General features: G+C 46.1%; 1 protein-coding gene across 7 annotated transcripts in view; it reads left to right on the top strand.

Moving 5' to 3' along the window:
• Positions 1-17,033, top strand: part of Fam13c (family with sequence similarity 13 member C) — a 97,424-nt gene that overhangs the window by 51,879 nt on the left and 28,512 nt on the right. For all 7 annotated transcript variants that reach the window (XM_075980008.1, XM_075980009.1, XM_075980010.1 and 4 more), the window contains one exon: positions 9,305-9,452. In XM_075980008.1, coding sequence (XP_075836123.1) covers positions 9,305-9,452 — 148 coding nt within the window. The remainder of the gene's footprint in view (positions 1-9,304; positions 9,453-17,033) is intronic.

Genomic DNA, 17,033 nt, shown 5'->3' with positions numbered 1-17,033 from the left:
AGCGGCCCACTCACCCGTGTTTGCTTCCTGCGTATCAGCTGTGACACTTCCCCACTCGGCTCTGGGGTGACCTCCGTCGCTCTCCTTCTTTGCTCCAGTGTGACATCTCCATCCTTTCCCTCGTTGTTCCATTTTGTGTTTGCTCCTCTTTGGGCTACTGTCCCCCCAACCCCTTGTTTGGGAAAGATGAGAAGGGCTGTCCAGTCCCATAGCTGCGAGGGGTCAGCCTGTGCTTCTGTCTCTGCTGCTTTGTGAGGAGAGGATAAAGGCGGAAACAATGTGGGCCGTGGGTTTTCTACGAAGGAAAAGCATATGACTAGCTTTTTCATTAATATACATATATAAGCCCGTGGGTCCCAAGACCATTTTTTTTTCTGGGAGCTTTGCCTGTTGGGAATTTTCCCCTAATGAGTAATTATTTCAACAGTAGTGGTCGAGAGGTAAATGTATAACCAGCCCTGGCATTGTTACAGAGAGTGGAGTGGGGGCTGGATGAACAAATGAGCTCTGTCACTCAATCCCCAGGAGGCTCACGGGGACATGAATCACTACCTTGGAGCAGTGGCTCTCAATCTCCCTAATGCTGTGACCTTCTCATACAGTTCTCACGTTGTGGTGGCCTTCCTCCCCAGCCATAAAACTATTTTTGTTGCTACTTCATAACGTAGCTTTGCTACTGCTATGAATTAGTATGTAAATACTGCATTTTTTTTGATGGCTTTAGGTGACCCCTGTGTAAGGGTCATTTGACCTCTAGAGGGGTCGCAACCCACAGGTTGAGAACCACTGCCCTAGGACTTGGCTGTCCTTGCGCCTGCCTTCTTTGCCCGTTAGGACATTGCCTTTCTTAGTGCCACAAAGCTCAAGCTTCAGGACAGGAAGATGAGTTTTCATATTTTCTAACAAAATATTAGTGTTTGAGGAAATACCTAATGGTTTCCAGTGTGATCTTTCACCTTTAATGACACAAGAGCTTCACTTATTTCGTATGACTTCCGTCAGAGGAGTTGCTGGTTTCCAATATTCACTAGCATCTAGAATGCGGGTTAAGGTAGTGTCTTCAGAAATAAGAAAGGGCTGGGAACTGGCATAGATGGATGGCTTGCTCACCGACACAGAATGCACCAAGGAAGGGATCATTGGGCTTCTCTAGTGTCCACTTTCTACTGAGTTTAGTCATTTTTAATGATTATGTTTTTTTTTTGTTTTGTTTTTTTTTCTTAAATACTTATTTATTTGTTATGTATACAATATTCTGTCTGTGTGTACGCCTGCAGGCCAGAAGAGGACACCAGACCTCATTACAGATGGTTGTGAGCCACCATGTGGTTGCTGGGAATTGAACTCAGGACCTTTGAAAGAGCAGGCAATGCTCTTAACCTCTGAGCCATTTCTCCAGCCCCCTAATGATTATGTTTATTTTGAGTGGTGTCATTGAATCTGTCTGCCATATGAGAGCAGTACCTCTGGAGGCCAGAAGGGGCCTCCTTGGAGCTCCCCTGGAGTTTTTGGAGGTTGTAAGTTGGTCAGGTACTGGGGACTCTACCTGGATCCTCCTCCAGGGCAGTGTGTGCCCTTAGCCACTGAGCAAGCCATGGTCCCAGCTCACTGAGGTTAGTTTTCAAGATTTTTCAGACTAATGTCTGAAATGACCACACACACACACACACACACACTCTCACACACTTACACACACACACACTCATATACTCACACCCCACTACCACATGAGCACCAACATAGAGTAACTGTCATCTGGTGAGAAACAGCCAATGTTGAAGGGCAAGGAGTGGGTTCTTCACAACACCCGTGATTTTCAGCAAGGCCCCAGGGAAGGGCACTCTGTAAGTAACACATGTAGTCTGTTCCATTTAGGAAAAAAAAAAGCCTTAGCTAGAGCTCCTCTGACTCAGAATATGAGATTGCCAAACAGCATTTTCCCTCATCTGCTTTGCTTGTTTGTACACTAAGGACAGCAAAGCTTTCACCTTGAGATGAGACGGTTTGGGGGCTTCCCATTCCCAGACTGAAGTCCTCTGGCTGGAAGGGAGTGCGGTTGTGTCACCGTGTGCTCTTGTTGTGTTGTTCCTGTTTTTCAAAAAAGTGCTGACAGGATGCAGTCAAGACGTGGATACCTTGGTCAGTGTTCTGGCTTCTTGGTGTGAGTAGCTGCTGCTTAGATGCTGAAATTCTGTTCGGGGGGGGAGGGGGAGTGAGGGCTGGAGCATCCTGCACAGAGAGAGGTTGGACTGTATGAGCTGAGGTGTAGCCTGACACAAAACATACTGGGCTATAAGTATACAGTCCCCAGGGAGACTAGCTACAGCCAGTGTCTACAGGGAGAGATAATGTGGGCTTCTCCTGAGAGTCGTGGTTCCCAAACTATGGGTCGACACCCCTTTGGGTGTTGAAGGTCCCTTACACAGCGGTCGCTTAAGACCATCAGAAAAACATGATCCATAACAGTAGTGAAATTACAGTTATGAAGTACCAACAAAAGTTAATTTTTGGTTGGGGGGTCACCACAAAATGAGGAACTGTGTTAAAGGGTCTCAGCAGTAGGAAGGTGGAGAACCATTGCTTTAGAGCCATCAGTATTGAAAGAAGCCCCATTTCGTTCGATGAGGACATTGAGAGCCTATCAGTAGCACGCTGGGAGGTGGCCTCTTGGTTTTACGCACCTCGTGTTGTATACTCCTAGTGTGGGGGTGCGGGTCCCGAGGGAGGCCAAGGCTGGGAGACAGTAGGAGTGGCAGATTGCTGGGGCAATGGCAGGGGAAAGGACTTCTGTCTGGGCTCGGTGGTGTTAAGCAGGGAACCAAGATTCCATTTTGAGTGAGTCAGGGTCCTGGAAGATAGGACATAGGCCTTGGGCACTTGTCTTGAGGTGATCTTGTTCCAGACCTCCTAAATCAGAATAAAGATGGGTGAGATATGGGGGAAATGGATATTTTCTGTAAATTCCTCAGTGAGCTTTTAAATAATCTTGCAGTTTATTAACCAGAGTACTAGAAGGCCTTTAGAATTAGATACTCAGAGTGTGCACGCAAGCACCCTCTAAGTGCCAGCTAAGGGTAAAAATAAATAAATAAATCAGATGGATAGGTAATGGCAGTCTCTTTTTTCTGGTTGACTCTGCCGTACAGTGTCAACATGACAAATTGAGCCACAGTTGCAGCCCTTAGGGAGCCAGCCGCAAAGAGTCCACAAAGAAGTAGACCACTGTAGTGATTGCCAAATTACCAGATACAGACAGTCTGTCATGGTGGGATAACGTGGCAGGTAGGAAGAAAAGGGAGGGGAATGCCGGTGCTCATCTGGCTTACTTTGTTGCCCCCTTTGCAGTGTGTTCCCATAGGATGATGTCTAATAGGATCCCGGGGCCTGGGAATGTCGGAGCAGGGAGGAGGTGAATGAACAGATGCAAAGGGAGGGTCTCTTGTGCTTGCTGATTGTGTATGTCGAGTTGGGAGTGTATGCTCGCAATCGTACAGACTGATGGAAACTAGAGCCGTGAGTGGATGTCTGGGAACTGACCTGTATTCTGGGTTTTCAGCAAGGTTCCTGCCTGCTCTGTTTCACAGCAGCGAGAGATCTACGTACACTTCCTGGAAACACAAAGGGACGGGAGGTGCCATAAAATCCCTTCCTAGAAACCAAATGTGAATGTTTCGCGTTCTGTAATTGCACACTCATGGATGAAGGCACCTTAAAATAGTTCTTATTATCCATCCCACCCCATGTGGGTGGTCACCATCTTAGCCCAACTGAAGTGGGACCTGTGTGATTGCAGAGTGGGGAAAATGAGTGTTTTCTAAAGCAAGATGCGTATTCTCTATTGTGTGAAAAGGAGTTAGCTTGGGAAAACCGCACTTAGGTTGTGCAGACCTCTCTCTAGCTTGCTTCTCCCAAGGCCATGTGGAGAGGTAGGGGTAATTGTCATTCCCAAGAGGATCATCACCCGCTGCTTAGTCTGCCTGCTGATTTTGCATGCCCTACAATGAGGCCTTTGGAAGTAAACCTGGGAAGCATGAGCAGGCTAGCCAGAGCCATTGTCTAGGATCTAGGGCTGGATCGAGGTAGCCTTTAGACCACTCCTTCATTTCTCTTTGAAAGGGAAAGTATGTCTTTGTGTGAAATGTCACTAAGTCTGGTGTGATTGATTACCGAAATGGCAGGGTTGTCTGCCTTGGGCTTTCCACTTCTTTCTGGCATGGACTTAGGAAAGGAATGTCTGTTGTTATTTGTTGCCTTGTTGGCTGTTTTCTCACTGGGCTAGAGGCTCCAGGAGGAAGAAGCTGATGTTAGTCTCTTAGCCTCCACGTGAGCCTAGCTCTTGCTTGTGCAGTCAAGCAGCATGGGGCTAGCACATCTTCACAGACCCTGCCTGTGCAGTATCCCAGGCATCCCCGGGATAGCTCTATGGTGCTTCATCCTGTTCGGATAGGCACGATATCTCTCATCATTCCCTGGGTAAACATGTAACACAGTTAGGTCTCTGCACTGTTGCCCTGGGATCCTAAACCATTGGGTGATGTATTCCATACAGACCCATTCCACAGAGGGTGTCGATCTGAGGAGGACTCTACTGAGGAGGGCTGTGTGCTGAAGTGATGGGGAATGGGATGGCCTGTGGCGGGGACAGGTGGGCTGCTGAGATTCTTCAGTTCTAATTTCTTGTCTTTGGTCCCCAGCAATTGTCTTCTCTTCTGCTTAGAGGCCTCTCTGTGTTTCTGATGTTCACCTCATTCATCTTGTTCCATTTTCTAGGCCTTTTCATCCTCATTCCTTTATGCTTGATTCTGTTTAGTGTCTCAGAGAGGAACAGCCTAGCCATGCAAATAGATCTCCTGTGTGAAGCAAACCACAACTCTTTGTTTCCTCTCCCCCAATACAGCATATTTCCCATTCTGAACTCCCATTCTGAAGCCAAGACACCCTGGCTATCTACAGCCTGTGTGCAGGCTGGTGTAATCCAGCAGTCACTTCCACAATCGAGCGTCTCTCACTAGCTGTCATTCTCTGTTCATTAGCATTGAAAACATTTAAAATGAAAAAAAAAAGCTTATATAAGGTCCAAACTCCCTGTCTTATAATATTTCCCATCCTTACAGGGTTATCCTTTTTATATTTTATTCTCTCTATTATTTTAAAATTGTTTGTTAATATTATTCTTTTATGACTGCCTATACCCACTTTCTACTGTACCTGTTTCAAGGTTTTCTCGGTCTGGACTGCTTGCTTTACACAGTGCCTGCAGCCATGCGCTCGCAATGATCTCTGACATTTGAGCCAAACCTTAAACTTCTAAGTCACGGCTAGGCCCTCCCACTTGCATATGGCCTGGTGACTGACCCCGCCTCCTTTGGGTAGGTGAGAGAGGAGCCTCAAGCCAGAGGCAGGGCCTAGAGCCTGGCTATCCACCCCAGTGCTTTATCTAGTCTCCTGCCACCAAGTAGTGTGCAGCCTGCTGCCCGTAAACCCCTCAAGAGACTCCTTTCTCATGCGGCATGTGGATAGTTGAGCCTCCACATTGGATGCCATAACTGTTGACACTCCTGCTGCTTCTGGTTTATAACACATAGTCTGTCTCCTAGATAGGGTCTAGAAGCTTCTGAGTCTGACGTACCCCTGTGTATCGATGTCCTATGCTGTCCGTGTAACTTGAGTCCTTGGTTCAGCTCCAGACCCAAGTCTAGGTACCTACTTGTACCAGGATCTGCACCTCTGTCCTGGTGTATGTACACGCTTGATTTTCTCTCTGTCCTCGTTAGAAGGGGACTTCAAAGTCATCTAGAATGGGGTTCCTGGTAGGCAGGTGCAGAAGTGAAACCCTGGGAGGTAGAGATGAGTCACGACTGGCACAGCCTGAAGTCTGTCCACATGGCCAGACCTCTTCCCAGCAGCTGGTGTTTGGGGACATTCCAGCCTCACCAGTGATGGAGTGACCGGCCACCTACTGGCACTTCTACAAAGTGCTTTTCTTACCCTCCCTCAGTTTGCCTGGGAGCAGCCCTCGCGGCAGGGGCCGTAACTCATCACTGTTATTTTTGCTTCTTTTTACAGATGAAAAGATAAGGTTTGGAATAGCCAGGCTATCTGCCCACAGTCAGGCAGGATAGAGAGCATGGTGCACATTCCCCGTGGTTCTCTGGGACCCTGAAAGCCATCTGCTGCTTTGCAAATTACACAAGAGCACATAGGCATTTGAGCCAGGCTGCTGGCGCCGTATAACAAAAGGCTGGGAATGTGGGTCTTGTTCAAATGCTTGTCTAGTCTACAGGAAGTCCTGGGTCCTGTCCCTCCACCGCACTGGGTGTAAAGCCAGGTAAGGTGATACACACCTACCCACAACCCTGGAAGCAAGGTCACGAAGATCAGAGATTGAAGATGATCCAAGGTGATAGAGTTCTAGGCCAGCCTGGGCTACATGAGACCCTGTTGCTATCGAAAGGCATGGACAGGTCTGCCTCCTTTGACATAAAATTTTTAAAAAAGTAATTGTAGAATATATTCAGTATGAAAAACATGTCCTCTCAAGTACTTTTAAGCGTACCATTCAGCAACACTAAGTTCATTCCCATTGCTAAGCATCCTTCACATATATATATATATATATATATATATGTATGTATGTATGTATATATACAGAACTGAAATTCTGAACCAATGATCCAGCTCCCTCCCTTCTCCAGCTGGTCCTGGGGAAACACTGCTCTGCTTCCTGTCTTTATGGCTTTTCTGCTCTCTTACCGAGTAGAATCACACAGTATTCTTTCTTCTGGAACTAGCTAATCTCACTGTGTGGTAGCCTATGCCAGTCGGTATCTTCCCCTTGAATTTTGAGGAATGTTCTTTGGAAGTTCAGCCATATTTGGGGCATCCATGTATCTGTTTGTGGACACTTGGGTTCTTGCACTTCACGTTAGGTTCTGAAGTGTGCCATTGCAAAGTACTACAGGCTGGGTAGCTTAAATAGCAAACCCCCAGGAAATCCAAGGTTAAAGAGCCAGCAGTGTTAGTTTTTCCAGAGGCCGTGTTCCCTGACTTGTAAGAAGTTGCATTCAAATGGGACTCTCATAGAGCCTTCCATATATGACTGTCCCCATGGCCTCTGGCTTTTTTGGGGACATCAGTCTTATTGGGTTGGGTTCTGATCCTTAAGGCCTCTTTAACTTTTGTTACATCTTTAAAGGCCCTATCCTTAAGTTTAGTCACACTGAGAACAGAGCTTCAATAGGGAAACTTGAAAGGCAAAATTCAGCCCGTAACACCTCTCTAAGCTCTTGAAATGCCACAGATGTGGGTGTGTACAGACTGTCCAAGCCTTCACTTTCAATTCTTTTGGGTACATACCCAATGATGGAGTTGTGTTATATGGTATTTGTATTCAGGCTCTTCAGGGCCCACTATGTCCTGCAGTGACCCATCAGGTCACATCCATGGCATTGTCTAACTCTGTAGTGCAGTTCCGTGCTCTTGAAGAGCCCACGCTGGTTTCCTTGGAATCATCCTTGGTGTCCACCAGCTGACTGGACACCAATGACTAGATTCTTCTGGAAACCTGGTGCCTTTGTTCCTTTCTGCTTCTCCTCTCAGCAACCTTGAACTCTCAGCTGCGGACCTGTCCCAGAGGGAGAAGAGGGCCATGGAAGTCATCTATTCTTAGGCTACGCTGCTTTGGCTCAGCTGTGGTTATTCTGAGGGCTGACAGTGGTGTTCCTATAAGTTCATGAGCATATCTGTGCATGGCAGAGGAGGGACCTGAGCTGCAGAGGTGCCCCCGACTTCCAAATGCCTGAGGAAGTTTCAGACCTCCCCTGGAGAGCAATCATCATGTAGAGACACTGCTTGTAGCATCAGCCCAGTGGATGAAGGCATGGGGCTGGAGGAGCTGGTACCAGCAGAACGGGAGAGAGTGATGTGGGAGGAGATAACTGGGCTAGGTGTGCATATGAGAGTGTATATAAGGCAAGGGTGTGACTCACTGGCACAGTGTGAAAGGCTGGTGGTTGATGCGTGGGTATTGGGCATGCATGAAGGAGAGGAGGGTACGGGGGCAGTCAGAAGGAGGCATATGTGTGGGACAGGAGGAAGAGTGCCGGGAGGGGGGGGTATGTGAGTATGTGAAAGTGATAGGTAGAGTGTAGGGTGTGTGTAGAATTGGGTATGTAAGTGGGGGTCGAGGTTGGGACGAAAAGACATATACAGTGTGAGCTAGGGCATTCATGGCTTAGGGTCTATGTGTGAGTGTGGTGTTGGAAGCAAAGGTGTGGGAGGTTGTGTGTGTGTAGGTATATGGGACAGGCAGGGGCGGAGCTGTGGAGTGGGGTGCTCCAGTGTGAGCCTGTGTGGCATCTGTGAGGGGGCGATTCGTGTGAGTACGGCGTGTGTGGGAAGATTTGGGTAGAAGGACCCATTGCTCTGCTCCCCCTGGCTGCCCTGCCACAGCTGGAGGCAGGTGGGCGGAGTTGCTCCTGGGACTTGCTGAGCTGTCCCACTGTGGGGTCGTGGTGCCCAGCCAGGACGCAGGCATGACTCATCTTCACCTGCTAGGGGAATCAATTTTCTGGGCTGCTGCATCATAGGTGCGTCAGTCTGCATGACTTGTTCTTCCTAAGAACCTGGGAGGATTTCAGCTGCGGCATGAAGGGGTAGGCGGGAAAGGAGCAATTGCTCTCCCTCCAGTAGCTGAGTTAGGCGAAAGGGACCAGGGCTGCCTCCCTGGACTCTGATCTCCAGAGGAGGCAGGCGCGGCATCCCCTGCAAGAGAAGTAACTTTAGAAGGCGCATGCAGCTGCCTGAGGGAGCCCAGAAGCCCCTCCTTGAAGCCAGACAGCCGCTGCAGCAGTAACTCTTTGTGTGCTGCCGTCTGCCGCAGTCTGTGTCTTGGAGGGACGCTGGTGTTTATGAATGGTAGCCTGGGAGTGGCCTAATATCCGGCTCCTGATGTCAGTACAGTGAATGAAACCATTGCTGAGCGTAAAGCCTCTCTCTACTTGGGAAGCAGACACCTTCGGAGATTGGCTCTCCAGAAGCAGTGTCTCTTGCTGACGACATCACAGGTCCCATGTGTCACAGATAAACCGTATACGTTGGGATTTCAATGAGCCAGAAATTGAGCCTGCACGTGGACAAATGCGCAGCTCTGACTCAGGGACCAACTCCTTTACCCGAAGCAGCTGTGGTCAGCCGGAGACCCCGTTCCTGCCAGGCACCCGGCAAAGGTGCTGGAGAGCCGCAGACCCAGCGCTGTGTGTCAGGCATCCACTTAGCTGGCTTCATGTTCTGCTTTTGTTGGCAGAATTCCTTGCTGAAGCTCCAAGCCCTCGAATCTGGTCTGTGCTCTGCGTTTCTGACGACCCAGGAAGAAGATGGCCAGGTGCACGGAGTTAAGGACCCAGCCCCAGCTGCCACACAGAGCGTGCCTGCCGACGGCGTGGATTCTGCAGGTAAGAGGCAGAGTCTGGGGGGATGTCCCAAGCGGCACTCTGGAAACAGCTTAGCCTCCACCTGGTCTCCTGAGGGAAATGATGCAACATCAAAGCCCAAGCCAAGGGACTGGTGAGGGGGAGCATGAGGATTTAGGACTAGCTGCGAGGCAGACTTAACAGAGAGTTAGCTGAAAGCACGGATCACAACTTCTGGTCATTTTTCTGGTTGTCCTGTGAGGAGCAGTGGTGTTCTCTTCTATTACTGGATGTAGATGGTCTGTTCTCTCTTAAAACTTAGAGTGCTTTTGAGGTACGGAGAGCCAGGGGACTTTGCACTCTCCTCCGGTAGGATGATCATAAAATAGAAAATGCAGGGGTGAGTGTTCAGCTCTCGGCTCATTCTGATCACGTATCCTTGTTCTTGCTGCTTCTGTGTTTTTATTTCAAAAAGTCTCAAAATGGGTCTGATTGTGTTTGTGCGTGTGTGTGTGGGGGGGCAGGGGTTCTAGTTTTAAACGCGGGGATGGCTGATTGGCTAGACCAGAAAAGGCAAATTAATTCTCTCAGGAAGAATTAGAGAGGAAGGAAAGACCAATTTACTATAGTAGAAACGAACCGGGGAAGCTTATCCTTTCGACAAATAGGCTAGAGGCTCACGGACAGCAACCTGGATGCTGGACTGGAAAGGGCTTAGGTGAGCTAGCTGCAGGAGAGGCCCCTAATCTCCAGGAGCTGGAGGAGGAGATTGAAAACGGCAGTTTGATTCAGAAGCACGAACGGCAGTCCTCAACACACTTCCTTTTAAGAACATCTCGTGTAGTCAAAGCAAGCCGGAGGGAGAGTCATCTACCGTGTTGGAATTTATTTTGATAACAGTGGCTGCAGGAGCCGTTAAGGGTAGCTATTCCTGTTATTTGTATTCCTGTAATGTGGACACTCTCTATGCATTTTGTGATAAAAACCTACTGAAGTGAACCGTGAAATTATACTCTTTGGCGGGAGGACCCGAGGCCTAGTGGGACACAGCTGGCGAGTGGCCAAAGACTTCCCTGTGGCCACGTGTCATTGACAAATGGTGGTCTTCTTGGCTGGGAGGTAAGCTCCCCTCCTGTATTGGTCACTGTGTCTGGGTCAAATACAGGTAGAATAGGGTAGAGGCCCAATCAGTGCCATTTTTTAAAAAAATTTATTTATTTATTTTTTACATACCAATCCTAGTTCCGTCTCTATCCTCTCTTCCCTCCACCCCTACCCCTCCATCCTCTCCTTAGAGAGGGGAAGGCATCCCCTGGGAAGTCCACTGAGTCTGTCCCATCACCTCACTGAGGCAGCACCAAGACCCTCCCCCTCCCCCTTCCCCAGGCTGGGCAAAATACAAGAGTCAGTTCATGCAACTCCAATCAATGTCTTAAGTCAGATTGTTACAGTGTGCCTCCTCTTCCTCAACCCTGTATCTTGTCTTTCCCAAGACAAATAGCATACATAAAATGTACAGAAATCTCAAGCAAAATTTAAATTAACCTTTGAGTTGTCTGATATTTGATTTAGCTGTCCAAGTTTATAGCATAGAGTCTTTAATATTTATTGTGCATTGGAGAGAGATAATTTTTTTTGGTGTTTGTATGATGATTTTTCATTTTTAGATATCAAGATTATTTTGCATTATGGGTTGACTGAATTTTTGAACAAGCCTTAAAACCCCCTTGTGAAATGTAAATAAATTCTGAACCTACTTAGGGGCTGCTGGCAGAGAGGCGCAGGCAATGCCTTCCATGTTCAGTGGTTAGAGGCAGGAACAGACTCTGTGACAGGGCTTGTGGTTTCCATACTGGGTTTTCGTTTTGTTTGTTTATTTTCTTAAATGCAGAAAATTTGGAAATACTCAGAGCGCTGCCAGGTAGCTGGACTCTGAAAACTATAGAGAGCTAGGTGTTCTCACGGACCCCGAGAGGGTCTTCATCTAGCTGAGGAATTCTCAAGACGATCGGAATTTTTCAAACGCTTTCATGTATGCAGAGTATGGTTTGGTCCCACATACCTCCAAGTCACACGTTCACTGGAAGCCTAACATTTTGTGACTCACAGGCTCCTGTTTAGAACAGCAGTTTGGTTTTTGCTAATTAAAATGTAATTACATACTTTTGTTTCCATTCTTTCCTTCTAGCTCCTCCCACTACCCCCTTAAATTCCTGGCCTCCTCATCTTTGTTATAACTCCCCACCCCCTCCCCCCACACTCTTTCACAGAAGTTACCTAAGACCATCCTGCATATCAGATATTTATATTGTGATTCATAACAGTAGCAAAATCACAGTTATTGAAGCAGCAACGAAAATAATTTTATGGTTATAAACATATAACATGAAGAACTGTACTAAAGGGTCTCAGTGTTAGGAAGGTTGAGAACCGCTGCCTCCGTTTAGTATTGCTTGCATGTATATTATTTCAGGGCTGACGCTTTGGTACTGGAGACACCGATTAGGATGTTCCTCTCTCGGGGAAGAGCTACTTTTCTTGCCCTCAATATCCTAGAGTTGCCTCTAGTTCTTTGTGAGATTCCCCCCTTCCATGTCCATAGATTGATGAGCAGTTCTTAATGGGTAGGAAGTGTCTATATGAATTTCTGGGGTTATTTTGGAATATTTTGGAACTGTACATATGTGTGTATGTGAACCTGTGCATGAGCACATGTGTGTACATGAACATGTGTTTAAGTGTCTGGTGAAAAGAGGGCTGCATAAGATCATAAATGGCCAACCGCAAGTCCATCAAAGATTATATTCACTTAAATTTAATTTTCTCAAAGTCTTACCCTCTAACCCGTGCTTGGTATTAATATGAGAAGAACAAAATCTACCCAGTGATTTTTTTTAATAGCAATTCCTGGATATAATTTGCCACCAGTGACGACTAATGGTAAAATTCACAAATGTATATTGATGTCACTATAAAAAGTGATATCACTTTAGACTTAATAGTACATGACTTACATTATTTAAATTTCACAGCACCTATTTTGATGGTCTGAGCGAAGAGTGGTAGCTCCTTGTCTGGTGGTTCAAATAGCGGTCTTTAACTTGATTGATGGGTTGTGAGCTGTAAATTCCTACTAACTGGTCTTTAATTGATTGATGGGTTGTGGGTTGTAAAATTCCTACTCACCCAGTCAGATGCTTGAAATGGCTCCCTGTTTTGGGAAGCTAGTTTCAAACTGTACCTGCCACTAGAAGGGATTTCCTGGTGTCCTGCAGGCACAATGTGTTCTCACGAGCACCATAACCACCAGCAAGATTTTTCCTCATGGAGGTTTGCAGGCTTCACCTTAGACCAATGGTTCTCAACCTGTGGAGTGTGACCTTTTTTTGTGTGTGGGGGAATCAAATGACTCTTTCACAGAAGTTACCTAAGACCATCCTGCATATCAGATATTTATATTGTGATTCATAACAGTAGCAAAATCACAGTTATTGAAGCAGCAACGAAAATAATTTTATGGTTATAAACATATAACATGAAGAACTGTACTAAAGGGTCTCAGTGTTAGGAAGGTTGAGAACCACTGCCTCAGTCAGTCTTGGAAGTCCTAGATTCGTCTTATTTTTACAAACATTCTGTGTAACCGGATCCACTAGTTAAGTGGATAATGTTTTAGAGAATTTCAAGGCTCCTCCAACTACACTTTGTGTTATCCATGGACCACAGTGAACTTATGTCTCAGGATTTACATACAGTCAGGGTCATCCATCAAGATCAAGGCGAGAAAGGTATTCTTGATGGTGCATGGCCAAGGAAGGGGCATAGACGAATCTTAAGCACACACGGATCCCTAGAGCAAAGTGATGGGGGTTAATTTGAGAACATTGAAAGGACCATGAACTGTTCTTGCTGATGGAGGACTGCCTGGTTTTGGGGTAAAATGTTTCTCAAATGCCGAGGAGTCACAGTCCCAGATAATCTTGCATAGGGCATCCTCCCTGTAACTTGCAAAAAAAAGTAGCGTAAGAGAGAAACTGATATGGATTGACTCTAATTTTCCTGGTTGAAACCTTATTATCTACAGTGTAAAAGTCTTGGAGAAAGGGGCCTTATGGATGCAGCCCTCATGAATGGGATACTTCCCATCAGAAGAGTCTGGAACATTAGCTGGCTGGCTTTCTGTTACATTAGGGTACAGTTGAGAACCCAGCTTTTTGTGGCCTGGGAGAGGCTCTCTCAATGGCTTGACATTGCTGGGGCCTTGACCTCAGAATTCCCACCTGTAGAGCTGTGGGAAAGGAATTTTCCCTTGTTTACCAGCCCCGTAGTCTCTGGGAGTTTGTCCTAGCAGCTCAGAGCGACTGAAACAGAAATCGGTAGGGAAGATGCAAAACTCATTGTAGCCAGATCAGTGAGTTAATATTTTCATCACTTAAGTAAATATTTTCACTCTGGTGTGAGCGAGTGCCTATTCTAGTGTCATGGGGTGAAAAATGGCTTGAGGGTGGTCCTTCTGATGGCTTTTCATTTTGAAGCGTGCACAAGGAAATCTACAAGGGTATCAGTTTTAAAAAATGCCCTTAAAACTATGGGCACAAAACTTCTCTATTTATTTTTAACAAAATGACGGTGCCTTTGGGATTATTTTCCAAGTCATTCCTGCCCATGTGAGTCATTTTCTCAGCTGTCCTTTTTTATATCTGTGTATTGTGTAAGAACTTAAGGACACTTTGGCATGCCGTGTGGCTGAGCATAACCCTTGTTCTGTCTCTCCAAGGATGCCTGAGAGACTGGGAGTTCTAGTGACCCCTGTCTCCAGAGATAGCGGAACATCCATGGCTACAAATATTCTTTCAGTGGTATATACTTCCTTTTTCTAAGACCTTGATGTATAAGTTCTCCATTTGAGTTAAGACACTGATGTATACTATCTGTTTTCTCTGTGTGATGTATAGGTCTTGTCTTTGTCTAAGTTAAAGCAAACACTGTCTTCCATTTCTTCTTTGAGACACTGTTCTTGACCAGAGTTGCAAATTACTTGGAATTTTCAGTGAATCACTATATGACAGGGTTACACACCTCAGAATGCAAAATTAAACTGTAGAAATGGTGCTAGATGCTGGACAAGCTGCCCTGAACTCTGCACCGCAGCAGGGTGTCACGAAATATGTTCTTGTTGCAGGTGCAGCTTATAGTTGGATTTGTAGAACAGAAAAACATCTCAGGTGTCCCAGTAGGTGGCCTTCATCATTCGTATGACTTGTTCTTTTCTCTGTCTGAGCGCCAGCTTCAGATAGGCTATGAGTGTGGGGTTAGAGAGGATCTTTATCATTCCAACCTTAGGAGCGCTTATGGTCCCCCAAATGCCTCTTAGATGCTCTATCACTTATATGGTTACATAGAACTGCATGGACTTTTGCGTGTTTATAGACACTTGCAAACCTTTCTTGAACCTTTTCTATTTTATGATTAATTATTGTTATTGTTATTTTGTTTATTTGAGGCAAGGTTTCTCTGTGTAACAGTTCTGTTCTGGAACTTGCTCTGTAAAGCAGGCTGAGCTCAAACTCAGAGTGCTGGGATTAAAGACATGAGCCACTACTGTCTGGCATTTTTATATGTTATATTATATATAATATATTATATATTGTATATAAAAATATATTTTTATGTTTATGAGTATTTTGCCTGTATGTATGTATGTATGTATGTATGTATGTGCACCATGTGTGCAGTGCCTATGGAGGACAGAAGAGGGTCTTGGGTCTTCTGGAACTGGAGTTACACAGCTTGTGAGGCTGCCATGTTGGTGTTAGGAACTGAACGTGGGTCCTCTGTAAGAACAGCAAGTGCTCTTAACCACTGAACCACCTCTTGGAGCCGAGCCTTTGATCTTCTCAGATGGTACCACCAGCTGCTTGAAGCTAAAAAAGATGGCCGCTGCTGTGAAAAGTAGCACTAATTCATTTGTCTTCAGCTGACCTTTCAGCTGGGCTCTATGTCGTGTGGCCTGTGTTGGACACATTTTGGCAACACTGGAGATGGATTTGCCGGTCACAACTGGGGTGGGTGGGTGTACTCCTGGCTTCAGGCCAGGGATTCCTGCTAAGTAGTCTATAATGCCCTCCCTGACAGAGAACTACCAGCTCCCCATGGCCAAGGCTCAGGCTTAGAAGCGTGCCATAGAGAATTTGAGTGAATAGCAGCAACAAGGACTACCCGTGGTCTCTTCGCTTGCTTCCAATGGGTGAATGGATTTTTTTCTATCTTATCCTCTCAATAACCAAGTGAGGCTGGTTTCATCATAAAGAGGAGGAGATAACTGTGGAGAGGCAGTGCATCTTGCTGCAGGTGCCACAGGTGGGGATTGGGAACAAAGAGGACAGGTTGGGACAGCTCTTCTCCACTAGCATTTGCCAGCTAAGCTCTTATATTTCAAATGTTCTCGATCTTGAAATTAAGTTGATAGCCTGTGTGCACTTCCTATAACTGCTTTGTTTTGAAATTGACCGCTTAAATCTATTCTTGGGCGGAAGCGTCAAGACCCAGATTTGTCTATTTTAGTTCTTTGTCCCCACAATCATTTGAGCGTCTCTGATCGGAGCTGCCCGCAGGCACTTCCTTGTGGCTTTCTTGAGTGTGCTGTTTGATTCCTGCTGGATTAAGTTAGAACGTTATGCATGAATATGAACACAGGTAGTTTAATTCTGCCAAATGTTATCATCATGGGTGTGGGACAGGACGGAATGAACAGGGGACCCTGTCCTCAATTCTCATAACAGCATAGAAGGCTACAATGGTATCAGTTAAAAAAGAATAAACTAATGCCTTTTAAACTGTGGGCATAAAACTTTTATTTTAACAAAATGATACCTTTAGGATCGTTTTCCAAACCATTCTTGCCGGTATAGGTCATTGTCTCCAGGCGTCCTGTGTATTCTGTGAGAACTCAGAGTCTGCTTCCCATCAAGCTAATAACTCAGTGCTTATTACATGTTGAGAGCAGATGGGTCAGTTCCCTCCAGCTCCATCACCCTCTGGCCCATACTGCGAATCATCTGCCATTGTGGTGCCTCCCATGGTTTGAGACCTTGACCTGAGGCTATTTGGTGTTTCAGTCATTGAAAATGCTCCTTAGCTGTGGCTGGAGAGATAGCTCAGCAGTTAAGAGCACGGACTGCTCTCCCGCAGGATCCTGGTTCAATTCCCAGTACCCATATGGTGGCTCACAATTGCCTGTAACTCCAGTTTTAGGGGATTCCATGCCTTTTCCTGGCCTCCTTGGGCACCAAAAACATATGTGGCATCCATTAAGTAAGACAGCCATACACATATTTAAAAAAAAAAAGCACCTACAAACTCACACTTAGGACTACATTTTTAGACGCTGTTTTAAAAATGTAAAATAAGATTAATCTAGGATCTGTTTGCAAGCATTGGTACTGACATGTCTGTCAAAAAGATATTAATTCAACTTTGCCCTTTGCTACATATGTCAAGAGAGTTTGCATTCATCGCAAAACATGACCCACTTATTTGGTTTTGTTTTTAAATAACCTGGGTATGAAATTTAGGCCATAACCCTCTCGAAAGGCCAGATGTGTTTGTTGTATTACTTATTGT

The sequence above is a fragment of the Microtus pennsylvanicus genome, chromosome 7, assembly GCF_037038515.1.
Source record: "Microtus pennsylvanicus isolate mMicPen1 chromosome 7, mMicPen1.hap1, whole genome shotgun sequence".
NCBI classification, from domain to species: domain Eukaryota; kingdom Metazoa; phylum Chordata; class Mammalia; order Rodentia; family Cricetidae; genus Microtus; species Microtus pennsylvanicus.
The sequence above is the reverse complement of the archived record's forward strand: the minus strand, read 5'-3'. Positions and strand labels throughout refer to the sequence as shown.